This window comes from Scophthalmus maximus, chromosome 2, assembly GCF_022379125.1.
Source record: "Scophthalmus maximus strain ysfricsl-2021 chromosome 2, ASM2237912v1, whole genome shotgun sequence".
NCBI lineage: Eukaryota > Metazoa > Chordata > Actinopteri > Pleuronectiformes > Scophthalmidae > Scophthalmus > Scophthalmus maximus.
Genome location: NC_061516.1, coordinates 8,267,457 through 8,285,345, shown reverse-complemented (window position 1 = coordinate 8,285,345; position 17,889 = coordinate 8,267,457). Strand labels below are relative to the sequence as shown.

Below are 17,889 nucleotides of genomic sequence, written 5' to 3'. Positions count from 1 at the left end.
CCTCGCTGCTGGAATTAAAGAACTTTGTTCCTCCCAAATGTCGCTGATGAAACAAATTGTCATTAACGGGTTTGAAATGATTTCACTAGCCAGTGCCCACCAGTGAAGAGAGCGTTTTCTAACCAATTGAGTAACCTTATAAACCTTTGAGCACTTTCACATGACAACGGGAAGTTACGGGCTGTTAATGTGACGTGCCTGGGCAGAAAGGGGGGGGGGGGGCTGGGTGGAGGCTTTCTGAATAGCAAATGAAACTAAAGCCATCTGACAGAAAGATTTAGGTGGGGCTTCAAACAGACTGTGACCTTTCAGAAATTAGCTACTGGGGTTGTTGGATGAAGGTAGCTGCCAGCCTCCTGTCTCCACATATCCACCCACCACCCCTCCCCTCCCTCACTGCTTAAGACCCCCACCAAGGTATTTCCCCTCCAGTTGTACATGTTGGGGCAGATAGAGATAGTGAATCCACCCTGTCTCCCGAGCAGAAGCAACTTAAAGTGCAACACATACCACACCAGTGATCTTGTCTGGGGCGAGGGCATTGTGTCTCGTCGTTGTTGATGTTGTGGTTGATGTTATTTGTGTGTACGCGAAATCTCAGGAACCCCTTATGCCTCAGGCACACTACACGGTTCTCTAAGCCGTAGGAACGTGCTGTCTTGTAATCGCAGGCTTTCAGTCGTTGTGCTGATCACACTACGTGACTCATCTGCAACGGTGGGTCACACAACAAGACTACTCAGAAACTCAGTGAAAACTACTTCACCAGGAAAAATGGCTCCAAGGCACGCTTTGTCACGAAAACACGAGCGAGAAGCGACACGGGACAATACAGTATGTGATACGCGTGCGAAACAGGAATTTCGGCACTTTCGCGATGCACGTCAAGAAGAAACTGTGCTCAATATATTGCAGGATACTCTTATGTTGACAGGTCAGAAATTGGAAGTATTTTGAGCGGACCCTTATTTTGTGCGGACGTAGAGAAATAACTTGACGCGTTAATATGTGGTTACTCTCATCATCTGTGGCAGTGAAAACGCACAACATGACATCATATTTTTGTTTCAAGAGTGCTGTTGTGTTGTTGTGCTACAGTTCCTCCCCAAGATATTTAGTCTGCTAGATATCTTCAAAAATGTCGGCGAGATGAACTGATTGGAATCTGTTGGTCAAAGGCCTAAAGGTCAATGTCATGGTGACCCCACTAAACCATACATATATACCATATATACCATCACTCAAGAATGTATATGCTAATTATGACAAGATGTCACTTTATGAGAAGACAGTTTGATTGAGGGGAACTACACCTATGTGCATATTATCCACAACCTTTAAGCATTGGGTACTTGGGTCCATTTCAAAACACATGTATGGAGCATACGTAAAGGCTGACTGGATTGAATTATAATCTGTGTTAAAGTGTGACACCAAAGGACCAGGTGTGAAAAGTGTTGTGATTCCGTTGGAAAATGGGAAATCCAAAATGTAACTGATGCTACTGCAATAAATTGGAGAGACATCGTGGGGATTAACTGTTTATCAGGCATGGTACCAGTGTGGGAGATTTGTTGAGTCTATTATTAACTGGTTGTTAAAATATCTGGCAGGTAGCAGGAGTATTTCTAAAACCACATTTAGATTCTCCTCCCCACAGTGTATTAAACCTTTAAAGTTACATAACATGCCAAAGACATATTTAAATCAAGAATGTATCTTCACTGCTGCAGTGAACACTTAAGTTGTGGCACTTTACACACAGAAAAACCCCAAGACAGGAAAGAAAATTACTGTCGGCCCGGTGGGAAAGAACGTACATCGACGTGTCTCTACATGTGTAACAGCGCCATGATCTGTGCTAACACCCCCCTACAGCAGGTATATACTCCTGCTTAGGAGCACTGCCGCGCCGACAGCGCAGCAAGTCGCTCACACTGCTGTGAGCCCTCACGCTTGTAAGGCGGCAGCTAACGGTTATTCTTAGGGATGTACCGAATTGAAAATTGTTGGCCGAAACCGAACAAAATTAACACGTTTTTTGGCCGAAGGCCGAATACTGAATAAGCGATTTTAGATTTTTTTATAGTTAGTTATATATTTATTTAGCAAAATGTTTCACCATTGCATAAATTAAATAACATCAATGTAAATTGAATAAATCAATTCCTTGATTTTCAAGGAATAAAATCAATTACTTTTATGTATATAACATCGAAAATATTTTTTTTTACATTCCAGCACACATCATACAAGCAAAGCACAATATAAAAATAAAATAAAATACTTCTAACCCCCCCCAACTCCTTTAACTTCACTTATATGTCTCTATGTTTAAGTATTAATTCCACCTAAATACAACTGTTTTTAGCAAAGACGGTTGTTCATCTCTCTCTACAAACACTCTTTGTCGTGCTGCGACAAGTAGTCTTTCTGCTAGCTAACGGGAGCGGATTTATGGATCAAAACACAACTTATCGTGACAAAATATTAAAGGTAAGACAAAGTTTATGTTCGTCGCTGTGTGACGCAAATGATGGCGTCGCTTAATCGCGCGAGTATCCGAGTTTGCAGCCTTTTCCTCGAGGGGAGATGTGCTTTCACTTTCCCCAGGGCCTAAGCGTTGTCTCACTCCGGGACTCACTCTGTTTACTTCCACATTCGCACACCTTCCGGTAAATAAGACACAGGAACTTCTCATTTGTCTTGAGACGCTGCGGTGTTCATGCACCAGACAGACTGAAACCTGCACCGCAAATTCACTGCTGCAACCAACAGTTTCAAAGGGAGAGAGAAACAGGCTCTCTCTCCCTCTCTCGTTCTGCCACAAACAAACTACGCACATACGCCGCTCATATAACACAACCTTTGTTCGGATGAAGTTTTTTTTTCTGCATACACCAGAACGGGAGTTGGCATCACTGGGGATGAATGTCTACAGTGCGATGCGTCGACGCATTCTACGCAAATCGGCGAATTGACGATTACGGGACGCCCAATTACTGGACACCTGATTACGGGACGCCCGATTACGTCGATTACGTTGACGCGATCTTTGCAGCCCTAAACGCTTGTGTGCTGGTGGGTCCGTGGCTACATTCACACTACTACACACACTACACTATGTTTAAGTTTTAAGTGCATCTGTTGCTACAGTAACACCTGCTGCCCACACTTGGCCAGAGTTGGAGAAGTTTGGAAACGCTGCTGGCCTCGTACGAGTTTGAAAACTCTAAGGCACTCCCTTAGAGTTTTCATATTCGTACGAGGCCAGCAGCGTTTGTGGCATGGTCGGGAAGAAGCAAAGACATTTGGAAACGGTGACAGTCGACCCCATCCGCCTGCTCATTGGCTTGGTTCTTCTCAGCCACGACTAGACTACCAGAGGTGGATGCATAGCGCAAACACGAACTTTGGGTAACAGTTCCGCCTCGTCGTCGGTCCAAGAAAAGAAATACATGTTTTATGTATTTCAAATTTGATTGTTTCATGGTGGTTATGTTGTGAAGCAGAATCCAACACAGGCATATCCATAAAATGGATCTTTTTCAAGAAAAAGGAAGAACGATGAACGATCAAAAGAACGATGAGTCATTCATTTGAAAGGTTCATGTATCAGTACTTTTTGAACTTTATCATTATATTTTTTTAAATAATACCGTGATAATACTGACAAACCGAGATCATTTTGGTCACTCTAACCGTGATTTAAAATGTTCATACCGTTACATCTCTAATCAAAGCACATGCTACCAAGTGGACCAATCACAGTAGTTGCAGTCTGTGTCACCGCAGTGTATAGTTACCGCCGTACCTACATGTTGGCTCAACAGGAAACTCTTGTTTTCTATAGGGGAAATGTTGGTAACTTTTAAGTGGAAGTAGAATTTACTACGAGGAAGAAATGCCCCGACAGGACCTAAAATGTGTCTTCCTCAAAATGTCATTATCTGTCACTAATGATGACTTTTCCAAACACTGATGACTGCTCGCCCATACATTTTTTCTTCAACAGTCCCTGCCTTGCTGTATCCCCTCATATTTGTGCTGGTAGCTTACCGCACTCTAAAGTCACCCTGAAGAGCTTTCTGTGGCATCAGAACTTCTAAGTCTGAAAGTCCCTTTGAAAGCACACCCCCCTTTGATGTGAGGAATGCAACAGATCAAGCTGGAAACTGACTTTGGCTGCTATCTGCTCGGCTGGTATCTGTCATTATGTGGAGGATAAGGATTTCATATTGGATGAAATGCGACCAAAATAAATAAATAACTGAAATAAGACGTGTATTCCCTCCCGTGGAGTCACTGATCTAGAAACAGACCAGATAGCATCAAGTGATGGAACCCCTGGCCTGTCAACCAACCAGTCCGCCCCCGCGCCCCCCCTCCCACAACCCCCCGCCCTCCTACCTAACCTTCCACCGCACACAAACACTCAGCCTGCAGTCAGACAGGCTCCCTCTCGTCCTGCCGTTCTGACAAAGAGCAGCCGCGAGTATGGGCGAGAAGTGGCCAGCATTGCAGACGCGACTCAAAGATAAGAGCCGGGAGAAAGAAAGAAAAAGACATTTAGTCTGATTAGTCCTGTCTATAAATGACACAAGACAATACCAGCAGTGCTACTGATAGTTCGCTAAGCGTCTGAACTCTGTCAAAGCTCAGCCCTGGTTTCCCAGATAGAAGTCGTTCGCCACCAGCCTCAGATATGACACACTGATTCCCAAAATAGGCTCCTTCAGCATGATGAATATTCAGTTTCTTTATTAAAGCTCTATACTCTTGTAGATATGTTTCATTTTCTCGAGCAGGAACGACGAGTGACAATCTCTTTTGACAAGCACAATCCAAAGCGTTTAGACCTCAAGAGGAAAATAAAAACTGATCCTGTGACCTGTGAGTCATTAAATATCAAAGCGCTATTTCTGGCCTCCTCTTGGTCCATTCAAACACACCCAATGATAGACACAAACACACACACACACACACACACACTTAACACACACAAACAGAGGCTTGGATTACAAGAGAATCCAAACAACCAGATCCCTGATTATAAACACATTATCTGATAGCAGTGACCACTTCTTCACCCCAGGGCTTCCCCGGGTGGGGGGAGGGGTGTGGGGCAAGAGGGGGGCCTGGGGGGACACCCCCCCACCTGAAAAGTTGCAGTAGCAAATGCATAATATGCTACATGGTGGTAAAATGATTTAAAAAATCTGATATTTTACATTAGGTACTATCCGTTTAAATCAATAAAAAGAGTATTTAATAACTAAGGTAACAAAATACAGACTTAAATAAACAAAACTCTCCAAACCTCAAATCCAAAACTACAACGGCATGATAGAATTCCTGAAATTCAGTTGTGACTTTTGGTTTTTGGTGCGCCACCACAAGATTTTCAGTCGCCCATGAAAAAATTTCTGAGGGGGTAGTTTTTGTTGAAGGGAACCTGCGTGGCAACTGCCTCGAAGAATGAATGGAAAGTAAAGCCAGCTCCTGTTAACACCCTATTTTCATACACACACACAGATTTACATCTGTGTGAGTGTGTGTGAGTGTGTGTGTGTATGACGTAATCGACCACACTCACATTTAACCATCTATGACCCCGATATTTATTGTAAATTTATTGTAAATAGTGTGAATTTTTATTTCATTTCATTTCATTTGATCTTATTTTATTCTATTCTATTCTATTCCATTCTATATTCTTTTTCTAATTCTATGTATATATGTTGACTGCTACATGCACCTTAATAACACCCCAACAAATTCCTGGTGTGTAACCTGTTACCAACCTGGCAATAAAACTGATTCTGATTCTGCTTCATATATATATATCATCAACACTTTCCTTTTTTTAATTTCTTTTTTATGATTAACAGCTGCGTTATCATTTAGGGGAAATAATAGTTTCAGTTTCAGGCGCAAACCTACCAAGTCCTGCCTGTGGCCGTTTATCAGTTCATTACACAGTCATAGAAGAAGAAGAAGAAGAAGAAGAAGAAAAAGACGAAGAAGACGAAGAAGAAGAAGAAGCGCGGGAGCTTCAGGTGCGTCACCCCGCAGGTAGCCCATCATTCCCAAACTGAGCCTCGGGTCGGTGTGGAGAGTAATGGGCTACCTGTGTAGCCCACTTGGCTACCTGTGACATGGCTCCGGGGCGACTGGCCGCGTGCGAACCGCACCAGGAAGCTCGCTCCTGCCACGCACCGCGCGGACACGCTTACCTTGGACGAGCGTCCCGGCGCCGGCGAGCGCCAGCAACAGGAAGGCGGCCGGAGTCATCCCGCTAGACACAGTGGCTCTCGTTGCTCCCGAGGAGAAAAGGCTCCGGCGAGCGTGCGGAAGGGAGACGACGACGACGACGACGAGGAGGAGGAGAAGCCGGCGTGTGAGTGTGGTCGGAACGCGGCGCGCGGATAAAGTCACTGTTGTCGGGAGGAGCTGCGGAAAGTCCGGAACACACCGAGAGCGTGGTCTCTGTGAGAGGGAGAGCTGCAGGTGACACATAGGCAGAGCCCGGCGAGGCGGGAGGAGGGGGGAGAGAGGGAGGGGGGAGAGAGAGGAGGGAGGGAGGGGGGAGAGAGAGGAGGGAGGGAGGGGGAGAGAGAGGGAGAGGGAGGGGGGAGAGAGAGGAGGGAGGGGGGAGAGAGAGGGAGGAGGGGGGATAGAGGAGGAAGGGAGGGGGAGAGAGGAGGGAGGAGGGGGGAGAGAGGGAGAGGGAGAGAGGAGGGGGGAGAGAGAGGGAGAGGAGGGGAGGGAGGGAGGGGGAGGGAGGAGGGGGGAGAGAGAGGAGGGAGGGAGGGAGGAGGCGTCCCGCGGGGCTTTCTGCCCACAAGTCGCCTTGAGGTGCTGTCGGAAATATGACCGCTCCCATATCCGCTTGGAGGTCAAAAAACAAAAAACAAAGTTAAAAGTGGATGTGAAATGTTTTTGGGGGGGTTTTTTCCCCATACACTCTATCTGTACGGATGCGGAAGCGCGGCGCTCTGAGTCATTCACGCAAAACAGTAGCAGACCGGTAATGTGACGACACCACGCCAGTTGTCAGACTGGCTGGTTCACACATCGCACCGCATCCGGTCGCACGTGGAGGCTGCAGTGATGCCGCTGCGCTGACTGGACAGGAGGTCGTCCAACCAACGTCGAGGACCAAACAGACCTGGTGTCAGCGCTGCAGACTGCGCAGAGGCTACCAGGGCCGCAGTGGGGTAATCGGGAGATTCGGGCGGGTTCCCGGGGGGGCCGCTTCACTTTCACTTCACTTTCGGGCCGGGTCTCACCCGCAGTTTAGGAATCCAATCATGCCAGGGGGAGTTGTTTGGGGGGTGTTTTGCACTTTAGCTATAAGAATAGAGCCGTTTCTTGAATCTGTTTGGCCAAGATTTTATAGGCCCCCTTTTTAAATTAACAATGTGTATTTTAGGGGGTGGGGATGAAATATAAAAAGCCTTGTTTGATTTTTTCCACCGTCTTTCACGGACTAATACACTCCTTGTATATACAGATTAATGGCTTTTGAATAATTTCCCAAGTATATATGAAAATCAACAGACAGAACATCATTTCCTGGACAGGAAGCCGCTCAATAATTTTAATAATACAATTACTAGATCAGAAGTTATCTTGGGGGTCTTCAGAAGGAGCTCTGTCAATATTAATGGCAGTTAATTATTTCTAATCCAAGTTTCTTTTATCAAGAGCAAATAAGTCATTTGAATTCTTTCCCCTTCCTCCAGCCCATGGCTGTACTTATAATGAACGCTCCTTTTGCGAGTTCTAAATAAATGTGATCCAGTTGTAGCTGGATGGCCCTCAATTTGAGTCTTATAGCTCCTGAGTAATATATTTTCTTTGGTCATTTTGTGCATCACCTCAGCTCCTCTCACTTTTTCTTTCTTCAGTATATCTTATTAATAGCACCAAGAATTTCCGCTTTTCCCTGGAGTTGTTGGGCCGTCGTTGAGGACTTCCCCAGTTTTCAATAATGTCATTGAAGGAGTCATCATTTAAAAGACAACTGTTAAATTCCAAGTACCATCACACAGCAGTGGACGTCTAACATTATATGCCAGATGGTTCTGTTTAACAAACAATCTGGGAAGGGTTTGTTGGAAACCATTAAGGAAAGGGCAGCGACTTGTAAAAAAAAAAAAAAGATACTTAAAAGGGGATTGGATTAACTATCTGTCTGTCACCATCTACAGGCTTCTCATGTACAAGCTACAACTGAATGTCTATGTAATGGTGACTACTTCTGGTGACTCACCTTACCCCTAACCAGGCGTGCATCTCAATGTATGATGCATGGTAATGGTAGCGCCAGCTGGTGGTCACTGCAAACACATCCACACTCAGGTAAGTAAAGTGCCGAAACCTTGGGGATACTAACACCAATCGGTTATTGCCAAGAATAACTACATTCTGACAAGTAAAGTGCTGACTAAAAAAGTAATATATTCTTTGATAATGACAGCAGACAACACTAGTAACATACATCTGTATTTGATGAGATAGTGCAGGCTAATTTTAAGAATAATTTTAATTAGGCAATAAAGCGACCCAAAATAAAGTTTTATGACACACATAACCAAACAAGTGGATTTATTCTACTCTGTTATGCGGATATGATTCTTCCCAAAACTTAAAAATCCAGTCTTGAAAAGTTTTCAGTTTCACAGGATGTAACTTTTGCTTGAAGAATTAATGTAGAGTAACACATTTTTTGATTTATAATTATCTGGGAGCTAATAAAATGCCATATTGAAGCTTACACTGTTAGCTACAGATTTATTATCGACTGTTTCACTCACTGTAGTTATCACTTACTTTATTACATTCATGTTACCACAGAGAGACCAAGTATTCACTTTAGGACTGCAGCCTTGGAGCTTGCATGCATGCAGTGTTAGCTGGTTACACTTCTTGCTTGAGTTTCATTGACAGAATCCCAAAACCCCAAGCTTAAACCTTCAGTTGAAGAGAAGCACGGCGACTATGTCCCTGAAGTCACCTGCAACACAAATGGAAATTCTGCACTGCAAGCATTTCCATTTGACACAAAGCCTGCAACAGTTTTGATAGACAGCGTGAACAAACAGGACCCAGATACAGACGCTGCAGCTGTGTCCCAGTTCAAGGTTCAGCTATGAAGGCCAGAGTGAAACTGCCCAAAAAGATTGCAACTGGAGGGGCCACAAATACCGGGACGATGAAACTGAAGCGGCTAAATCAGCCCTCACTCGATTCCATATTTACACCTGTGTTTGTCCTACTGTGACGAGTCAAAATGTTTGCTGCATTTCATGATCAACCCACCCATACACACACACACACACACACACACACACACACACCGGAACACAGCTCGAGACAGATGGTATGCAAGGCCATTTCTGATGATCAGCATCTGGCTCACAGGTTGTCGTAGGACAAGACTTCTCAAAAGGTCACCGAAATATGGAACAACTGTGTCCGACCTCGATGTATTGGAAACTAATGTGTAATGAGCAAATGCTGAGCAGGCAGCTGACAACAAGGGGAGCCAAGTGGTCCGCAGACTAGAGAAGTTCATCGAGGACATCCAGTGGACAGGTGTGGCATGACTGGCCCTGGGAAGCGACACAACAGGGAGCATCTTATTCATCGCCATCTTTGCCTCACTTGCACCCCTCGCTTTCTTCCCAGATGGACACCGAGAGCGTTTAAATGTCCATGATAACAGCACGCCTGACCAAGTGGCCGGACGACAGAGACGAGATCAGAAAAATGTCACTGGCAGCTGCACTCAGCCACAAAACAAACCCCCAAGTGGCCATTTTGCATAATGCACAAGACAAAGGAGGTGTTTACCCATTCACTGCTCCATAATTGTAATGTGTTTATGACTGATGCATTTATAAATTGGTCCAAGGCAAGAGGGATTTTCACAGATGAAAATAAAAATACATATCATCCTTTTTGCACATATCAAACTTTTTAAAATCTTATTTTATTTTGAAAGCGATAGAATAGTATGCTGCGTGGCAGGGCTTGTCAGGTCGTTCAAGTCTTGGATATAAAAATTAGACCACTAAAAATTAGACCACTACTCCCTGTAGACATTTGGACTTCTGCTTATCAAAACTAATATGTTTGTTGGTGGAAGGGACAGGGGATTGAGAGTATAATTGATAAGTCTATGCTGTATGTTGAGGTGAGGGATTGTCTAAACTCTCTAAAGTGCCTCCTTGTGGTTCATCAGAGGAATTACCATAAAAGGACAAACTGTCTCAACAGGAAACATACATACTTTCATACAAATAGAATTTAAGATTTAGAATTTGAGTACCCCATGCATTATCTAATAATAACTGAACAGTTATGTATGCATGTACAGTGTACCAGAGAGAGAGAGAGAGAGAGACTGCATGTACTGTACGTGTGTCTGTATAAGACAGTGAGAGAAACACAGAGGACTGCTCTTGTTTGAAGCCTCTCTGCTGCCCACTTCTTCCTCGCTGGCAAGTTCAAAGTCCCAATCACCCTCTTGTCATCTTTTGGGATACGACACCCCAACTTCTCTCTCTCTCTCTCAGTAACTGAGCATCTTGCTGATGGAGTTTCTGTTTGAATCCCTGGTGCAGTTTTCAGCAAACCTGAAAAAAGAAAAGTCCATCCTTTCATTTTCAGGCAGAGTCAAAGCAAAGCTTGTCATGTAGATGAAAGTCAGTGGCAATAAACAGTGAGAGTGCGAGCAGCCGGTTGGCTACAGTTAGTGATCCATCTTCACAACACAGATCAAACTGGCCAGGATGGAAGACAACTACATACTCAGGACAGCGTTACATTTTGATGGCACATTCTTGCACCAGGTTTCTTCCCTATGTTTATCATATGTGTAACATCATTTGGGCTCAACCAAATCAGTTCAGACATGCTTCATGAAAAGCATCATGACTCCCTCATAGCTACACATTTAAGCCGGGAAGCCAGTGAGAACAACCAAAACAGTAGAGACAAAGTCTTTTCAAACACAACTCATTTAATCTGAAAATGAGGACACATGCATGTAGTGGTACGTATCTACATACTCAACCTTGTCTCTTAGATATTAAATTCACATAATATGTTTTCCCGTTTAAGTTAAGATAAGTTAAGATAAGATGAGATCAGATGAACCTTTATTGATCCCTGTAGGGGGAAGTCAGAGTCGACAGAGCACAACATGTAGCAGCACAAAATGTGATGATGAAATGAAGTAAAATAGAAACAGAATCTGAGGTAATTAACATAAAATAGAAAATACTAAGCCATAACAATAACAAACACTAGACGCAGACGATTCATGTGACGCAAAAATGTCAACAGACAAATGCAGAGAGGAGATGTCTGTAATGATGATTCCACAATGTTTGTGAACGGGTGTTTTGACGATTAAATCCGAAGTAGAAGGAAGAAAAAGAAGAGAATGAATATGACGCACTTCATTTTGTAAGTTACCGTTGCCTGTTAAGCATTTCCATCTCATGCCGTACTGTGGTCATGTGGATAAATGTAAGTGGACAGGAGCGAGAGCAAACATTCCCAATGTGACAACCTTTTCCTTTTAGTTTCGTAGCCAATACTATTGTTTTTATTATAATTCCAACCGTGGTTATGAACAAATATTTTTCACCGTGTCGTCCAAGCTATTTATTATAGCAAAAGTAAATGAACAAAAGAGTACGAGTTCAGTATTTCAGTGTTGTTACATCGGTTCTCTACCGGTTCTCGCAATTCTTTTACTCATCGCTCTAAGTGCTCAAGGAAAAAGCAAGGTGTCCTTTAGAGCCACCAAACAGCATACAAAGAATTTCAAACAACCTGGCCACCATATCTAGTCTCTGCAGCATCACTATTGGTCTAAAACTTCCCAGAGTACCTTTCAAGTGGTCTACTGCTGCTCCAGATACCAGTTTGAGTCCTTTCACCAGGGCTTTCCCACCTTCTTTGTTCGAGCTGCCGTTTTGGACGGCCACTTTTGACAGAGTGGTTTTAAATTTCAACACCCCTCCCACATACAGAACTGTAAAGGAGTTTATTCATCGTATGGGACATTTTTTAAAGGTCACGTGTAAGAGCAGATTGTATAGAAAGTAACTGAGTCTAGTGTCAGTGATATGTGAACCTCCATTGTGGTCTTCAGGCTTCTGTATAGCTAGATACATCCTCTATACAAAATAAGCCTTAAATGGTTGGGATGTGACAGGGTCATGGCCAAATACAGATGAGGAAAGATTCATGTCCTTTGTCCGACTTTTTCTGGTGCGCACACACACACACACACACACACACACACACACACACACATGCATGCGCGAACACACAAAATATAACACCAATAATTCACATCCAAGACTTTTTATTCTTCTTTGTGTTCACCCAAATTTGCTTACATCCTTACTCATCTACTTGCTCTGTAACTGCCTGTAAACTTTCATGCAGCCGTAGCTCCACGCTGAAAACTCTTCACATTCCTTCAAACTTTCTTTGTAACACGGCTGAGGTCGGACTTGTGCAGAGCGGTCATACAGATGTCTGCCCCCCTTTAAAAGTGTCTGAGCCTCCTGTAGAGGATGGCTGCCGCCGCAGCAACCACGACGACGGCCAGAGTCAGGACACCCACAGCTATGCCGAGACCCATCCTTGAGTCTGAGTCAGAGGCAGTGCTGGACAAAGCTGCTCACAACACAACCACAGCACAAACAGAGCACAATCATCATCACACCTCAGTTCCCCAAAAAATATTATCTACACAATCGGGCAGTTGTGATAATGAGACAATCATTGGAAAACTGATGGCCCCACTATTTAGTAATGAAGAAGATTCCGTTATGTAGGAAGCTAATAAAAAATACATTGCATACCTTCCTCCTTAGATGTCAGCGCTGAAAGAAAGAGAATGGGGGAAATCAATTTGAAATTGTACTGGTCATATCTGAGCTATTAAGAATAAAAGAGGAAAACACAAGCTCCCTTTCTTCTATACATTTAACTGGACTTACAGTATATTGAGGTAAGCTTGCTATTGCACAATGAACTGTATGGCATGTGTGTTCAGAGTCAGTAAGTTGTACTGAAAAATGCTTTTATGAAACACTTTGACGGAGGTTAATACCCAAGACAAAGCTTTTATGTAGATTTCGTGACGCAACACAGTATATTAATTTGTTGCAACACTACAGTGTATATTATGGGTCTGAATCAGGGGGCGTGAATGCCAAAAACTTATGAGCCTGGGTCAACAGTGAACCCAGTGTTGTAGACCTCACATGACTGTGCATTGATTTTATCTGTTGGTATGTTAAATGTTCAAATTGCATGCATTTGTACTGTATTTACTGTATCACATCAACACCCAAGGTACTTTCCATCTTGTTATTTCAAAGTCAGTGATCAAACAGCCAGCAAGCATACTTACAGTTGTCATTTTTGGTGACAATGGGAACTGAGGACAGGGTGGTAGCTTCTAAAACATCAGGGGAATCAACATCCCTTCTCCTCCTGCTGTTACATTGCTGCAGATGATGGAGGAACGCATGTAAATAAGTTAAGAACTAAAGAATGGATGTCATCTTCTTTTTGCTGAACCATCACTCACCTTATAAGTACCGCAGGTGCTGCTCTCACAAAGCCTGGTGATGCAGTGTAGGTGATAAGTGGACACCGTCTGGTTCTGTTGTTCAAGGAACCTGAATACCGGGAAGGAGAAGCGGGCGTGGTGACTGTCCCCATTCTCGTACATGATGGTCATCTGGTCCGTAGAGCACCTGTTTGGTGTCAAGAAAAAAAGTGTTGGTCCAACATGGACATGGTCTTCAGAATCAGATGTGAGGATTTACGGGATTTGAGGGACTCACGGGACAAACAGGTTGTAGAAGGTGGAGTTTGTGGGATAGGGAGAGATGGAAGCGTAGCATCGGTCCATGAGGACGTGGTACCTGGTGGGAGAGGAGGGAACAATGGGCATCAAAGGTGGTGTTAAAAATCATTTTATATTTAATACCAATCACTTTTTTTCTGCATTACTGAAATTCCAGAGATTCAAGAATGGTTTGCAAGAAATCTCTGAGATCTTTTTGAGTGTAAGCCGGTGGATGCTCTTACTGAGCAGTCAGGTTGGTTGCTTTGACCTGGACATAGACCCTGGTCCTCAGCTCTAATCCCAGCGCTGGCATGAACAGAGGAGTGACGTAGTTGGGGTCCTGTCAGCAGAAATTTAGAGTTGGTTCGCTCCAACATTTTACACAGTTTATTTTTGTCGTTGTTGGCTGATTCTGGTGTGTGATGTTGTGTTCGCTGTCTTTTAATCAATAATCTATTTGATATAAAGTAAATGAAATTAATATTTATTAAATATTATAGAAAAACATCAATCATTAACATCATAATTATCATCATCATTAACCATAATAACACAGGAGTCCTAGAGTTTACAACTGGCACTTTACTTTAAAATATCTATGTCTCAACTTACATTGAAGAGTTCCATGGCCAAAGTACTGATGAAGCTTCCATTCTTGTCCCTCACTGCGATGGACGATCCTGACCTAAATTGGACAAGGGAGAGGGGGTGTGGGTTGGGGTTGAGGTGACATTTTTCAGACCGTGTCCTACATGTTACATATCTACGCCAGCAGATTATTTCCACCAGAATAAGCTTCTCTTACAGTCTGAAGATCCTGTTTTATTCTCTGAGACTGTGATCGCGAAAGATGCATATCACCAAGGGAAAGTATCACATGGTAACAGGTGATTTAGTGGCCTCGAGATAAAAGGACACTTTTCCCCAGTTAATATGCCCAAAACATTGGTATATTTTGGATTGTTCCTTGTATTTTCTATGTTGAACTATTTTCATTTCAGTTCCTCTCAGCAGCAGATAAATACTCCTTCTACAAAACTAAAGTTTGGATGCTTAAAATTATTTTTTCTCAGAAGCATGAATCCATGGAAGTTATTTCATGTGCCCCCTGTTAATCTGGGCTGTTGTGTTAACATGTAAACAAAAAAGAGGAGCACAATCTTGCAATAATCAACTTCCTTTTTTATATCTACATATTGAAATATGTGGATTGTGTATTTCCTTAGATTGTAAAAGAGTTGTATCATCAAACGGACAACCAGGGAAACAAGGCTTAAATTGCTGTTAAACCACAGTCTAAGAGGAAAAGGGGCATATGCTTTTGCCTGACTCTGAAAATACTACTTACTTAGGAAAAATAGTAACATTAATCAAAAACCAAACTATTCCGTGTGAAGCACAGCTTTCATTGAATGCTCACTATCAGAATGGTCACAGACACTGTCAACCTCCCCCATGTCCAGTTGTGTACAGTAAACATCTTAACACAAAGTCCCTGGAGGAATACAAGCGGAGATCTTACACTTCCACCTGGGTGTTGTTGATGAGATACTCCAGAGGGTAAGCACAGGAATAAAAGTATTTGAGCTCGGCGTTGTAGGTGACTACCCCCGTGGTTGGATCATGGGATTGCACCACACCACTGACATTAACCGTCTGGATATTGGAGAAGTCAGCAAAGATCCCTGTGCCAGCTGCACTGGTGGTCTGGAGGCAACATTCACGGTAGAGTCAAGCACAGAGAAGAAAACAAAAGAATAGAGGATGCTTTGAGAAAACATACGTTTATTAAACCCCATTCAACTCCTCATCCAAGCTCTACTAACCACAAATTTGCTGCCGCAGGCACTGGTCATGTTGAGGGGGAAGGTGAACCTGACAACAGGCGGGCTGACGGACTCGTCCAGAGTTCCTTTACACTCTGGCTTGTTGAATATGTCGTTGAGATTGAGCAGGGACTCGTTGTAGCCAGTGTAGACAACAGGGCAGACCAGGATAGCCAAGCTAATCGATGAAGTGCCACATTCGACTGAGATGTCAGTGTTTTCTAAAGGAGAGGGGAAGATACGGCATTAACTTTTTCTGAAATCGTCACTTAAGATCGTGTTCAGTCTCCAAGTAATTTAATATCCGCAAGGAACCCCAAAAAAAAAATGGCAAGCAAAATTCCAATTCAATTTTCCTGCTTTGCTGTTTGTACCAGTGTGACAAGATCGCAATCCTTTCGAGCTTGTGTGGTCAAAATGAAATAATACGATTGATGTCAACAATGGAGGAAAAACATAACTGTCCCATCTTGACTTGCATAAAATATTAAGACGTGTAGAAATACCCGTATAACTAATATAAGTATACCATACCTGGACGTCGTGAGTCATTTTGGCACGTTAACTGATGGCTTTTGGCCATCATGGATACCAAAATGAGAAAATTAAGAGGGTTCATTGTTTTCCTCCTTGGTATGGACATTCCTGTAATAGCAAAGTACAAGTATGCTTTTAAAGAATCTCAAGAAACTGTAGTTAATGTTTCTTGTAGTTATTGTTGTTACCTTACTTGGTACCCACTTCTGTCTCACTGCAGCTTTCCCCTTGCTCTGCTTGTCTTCTGCTTTGAACAGTATGTTGAGTTGTTGGAGATACTTATATACAACTGTGAGTCTTCCATGTGATTGGACAAAAACGAGGTCAGTGTAGTTTGGTGTGTCCACCTGAACTTCCCTGAATGGGAACAATTATTTTGTACAGGGAGTTCCGAGGACCAGGCCTTAAAGGTAAAGAATTGTTGAAACCCTACACAGCAAGAGTCTTTATGAGGGACCGGAGACAATGGACAGGCTCCTTTTCTTTAACATACAGACATACTGACTAACATAGGATATTCATGAAGTTTGTGTTAAACCCCTGGGGATCACACCCAATACTTTGATGCCCTTTTTATGTGTGAGCATATGTATTAACAATGAAGGAAAAATCCTTAAGCATTACCCAACGATGATCCTCTTGGATAATTCCACGTCCTCTGTCCTCTGACAGAAAAAGCAAATGGACTATATTTATTAGGCAATATTGGCCAAAATGACTGGATCGGATACCGGAAGAGTAAGAAGTAAAATCCGATCCGATACGTTACAGTATAGATACCAAATAAATGCCTATTTTACAGATCTACTAAGCCAACGACATTCCGGCATCATATTTTTATATTAATCTAATATTATTTAATTAAAAGTTTACAGTTCCATTTTTTTTGCTTGTTTGAATGGTGCTGTCCATAAAAAATTCTGCCAAAAGTTCTGTGAGAAATTAAACAGCAGTATTCCATAACTCAGTCATGTTGCTGGCTCTGTATGTCTTCCTTTAGGGGAGTTGATTATTTGTTTTATATTTGAGTATGAGGTTTTAGATGGCTAGGTTAAGCAAAGTGCATCCTAAACAATGCATTATTAATATTTATTTTACGAGAGGGGAAAAGATTGTATCAGATTAGTATCTGATCGGTATCGGCAGATTCTCAAGGTTGCAGGATTGGTATCGGATTGGACGCGTAAAAGTGGTATAAGTAAACAAGCGCGGCAAACAGCAGCGCTGTATGAATGTGTGTGAATGGGCGAATGTGACTTGTTCTGTAAAGTGCTTTGAGTGGTCAATAATACAAGAAAAGTTCTACATAACTACAGACCCATTTACCATTTTACTGCAGCATGACAACATGTTCAGATTGAAATTGCTGCATTAAATAATAAAAGCATGTTAAAATTTTTAACTCTTGATGGTAGATTTTGTTTAATTTCAAACACAAGACACAAAGTTAGGACAACGTTATACTTATTTTCTTGTTGAGTTACTTGTAGATGTTGTAGATTTCGCGGTTCTTTACTGTATTATTTTATTTATTTATTATCGTTATTAATATGTTATCACCATTCAGAGATTATAAACTGGCCCCGCCTACATTGTTACCAATATTTTACACCATACAGTGACACCAGTCCT

General features: G+C 42.7%; 2 protein-coding genes across 5 annotated transcripts in view; both read right to left on the bottom strand.

Moving 5' to 3' along the window:
- Positions 1-6,544, bottom strand: part of LOC118300154 (CD166 antigen homolog) — a 74,108-nt gene extending 67,564 nt beyond the window's left edge. For both annotated transcript variants that reach the window (XM_035624302.2, XM_035624303.2), the window contains exon 1: positions 6,237-6,544. In XM_035624302.2, coding sequence (XP_035480195.2) covers positions 6,237-6,519 — 283 coding nt within the window. In that variant the 5' untranslated portion in view covers positions 6,520-6,544. The remainder of the gene's footprint in view (positions 1-6,236) is intronic.
- A 5,861-nt stretch (positions 6,545-12,405) lies between these two features.
- si:ch211-103f14.3 (zona pellucida-like domain-containing protein 1) lies at positions 12,406-16,600 on the bottom strand. 3 transcript variants are annotated; one of them, XM_035625972.2, is made up of 11 exons: positions 16,462-16,600; positions 16,255-16,365; positions 15,721-15,941; positions 15,417-15,601; positions 14,507-14,579; positions 14,137-14,234; positions 13,890-13,970; positions 13,631-13,799; positions 13,451-13,547; positions 12,897-12,917; positions 12,406-12,708 (listed from the first exon to the last, which is right to left on the bottom strand). In XM_035625972.2, the coding sequence occupies exons 2-11, from the start codon at positions 16,361-16,363 to the stop codon at positions 12,578-12,580; spliced, it is 1,185 nt and encodes a 394-aa protein (XP_035481865.1). In that variant the 5' UTR covers positions 16,364-16,365; positions 16,462-16,600; the 3' UTR covers positions 12,406-12,577. The 3 variants fall into 3 exon arrangements, with proteins under 3 accessions (XP_035481865.1, XP_035481863.1, XP_035481864.1); XM_035625970.2 differs by having other exon boundaries at positions 16,446-16,595; XM_035625971.2 differs by having other exon boundaries at positions 16,451-16,595.
- Positions 16,601-17,889: the final 1,289 nt, after the last annotated feature.

Bases quoted from the DNA above. Each gene is read 5' to 3' on its own strand.
- si:ch211-103f14.3 (XM_035625972.2), bottom strand. From the start codon at position 16,363: ATGTCCATACCAAGGAGGAAAACAATGAACCCTCTTAATTTTCTCATT. The intron at 15,602-15,720 runs GTTAGTAGAGCT...TGTTGCCTCCAG, and splicing joins CCTGCGGCAGCAAATTTGTG to ACCACCAGTGCAGCTGGCAC. The intron at 14,580-15,416 runs GTAAGATCTCCG...TGTCCAATTTAG, and splicing joins AACAACACCCAGGTGGAAGT to GTCAGGATCGTCCATCGCAG.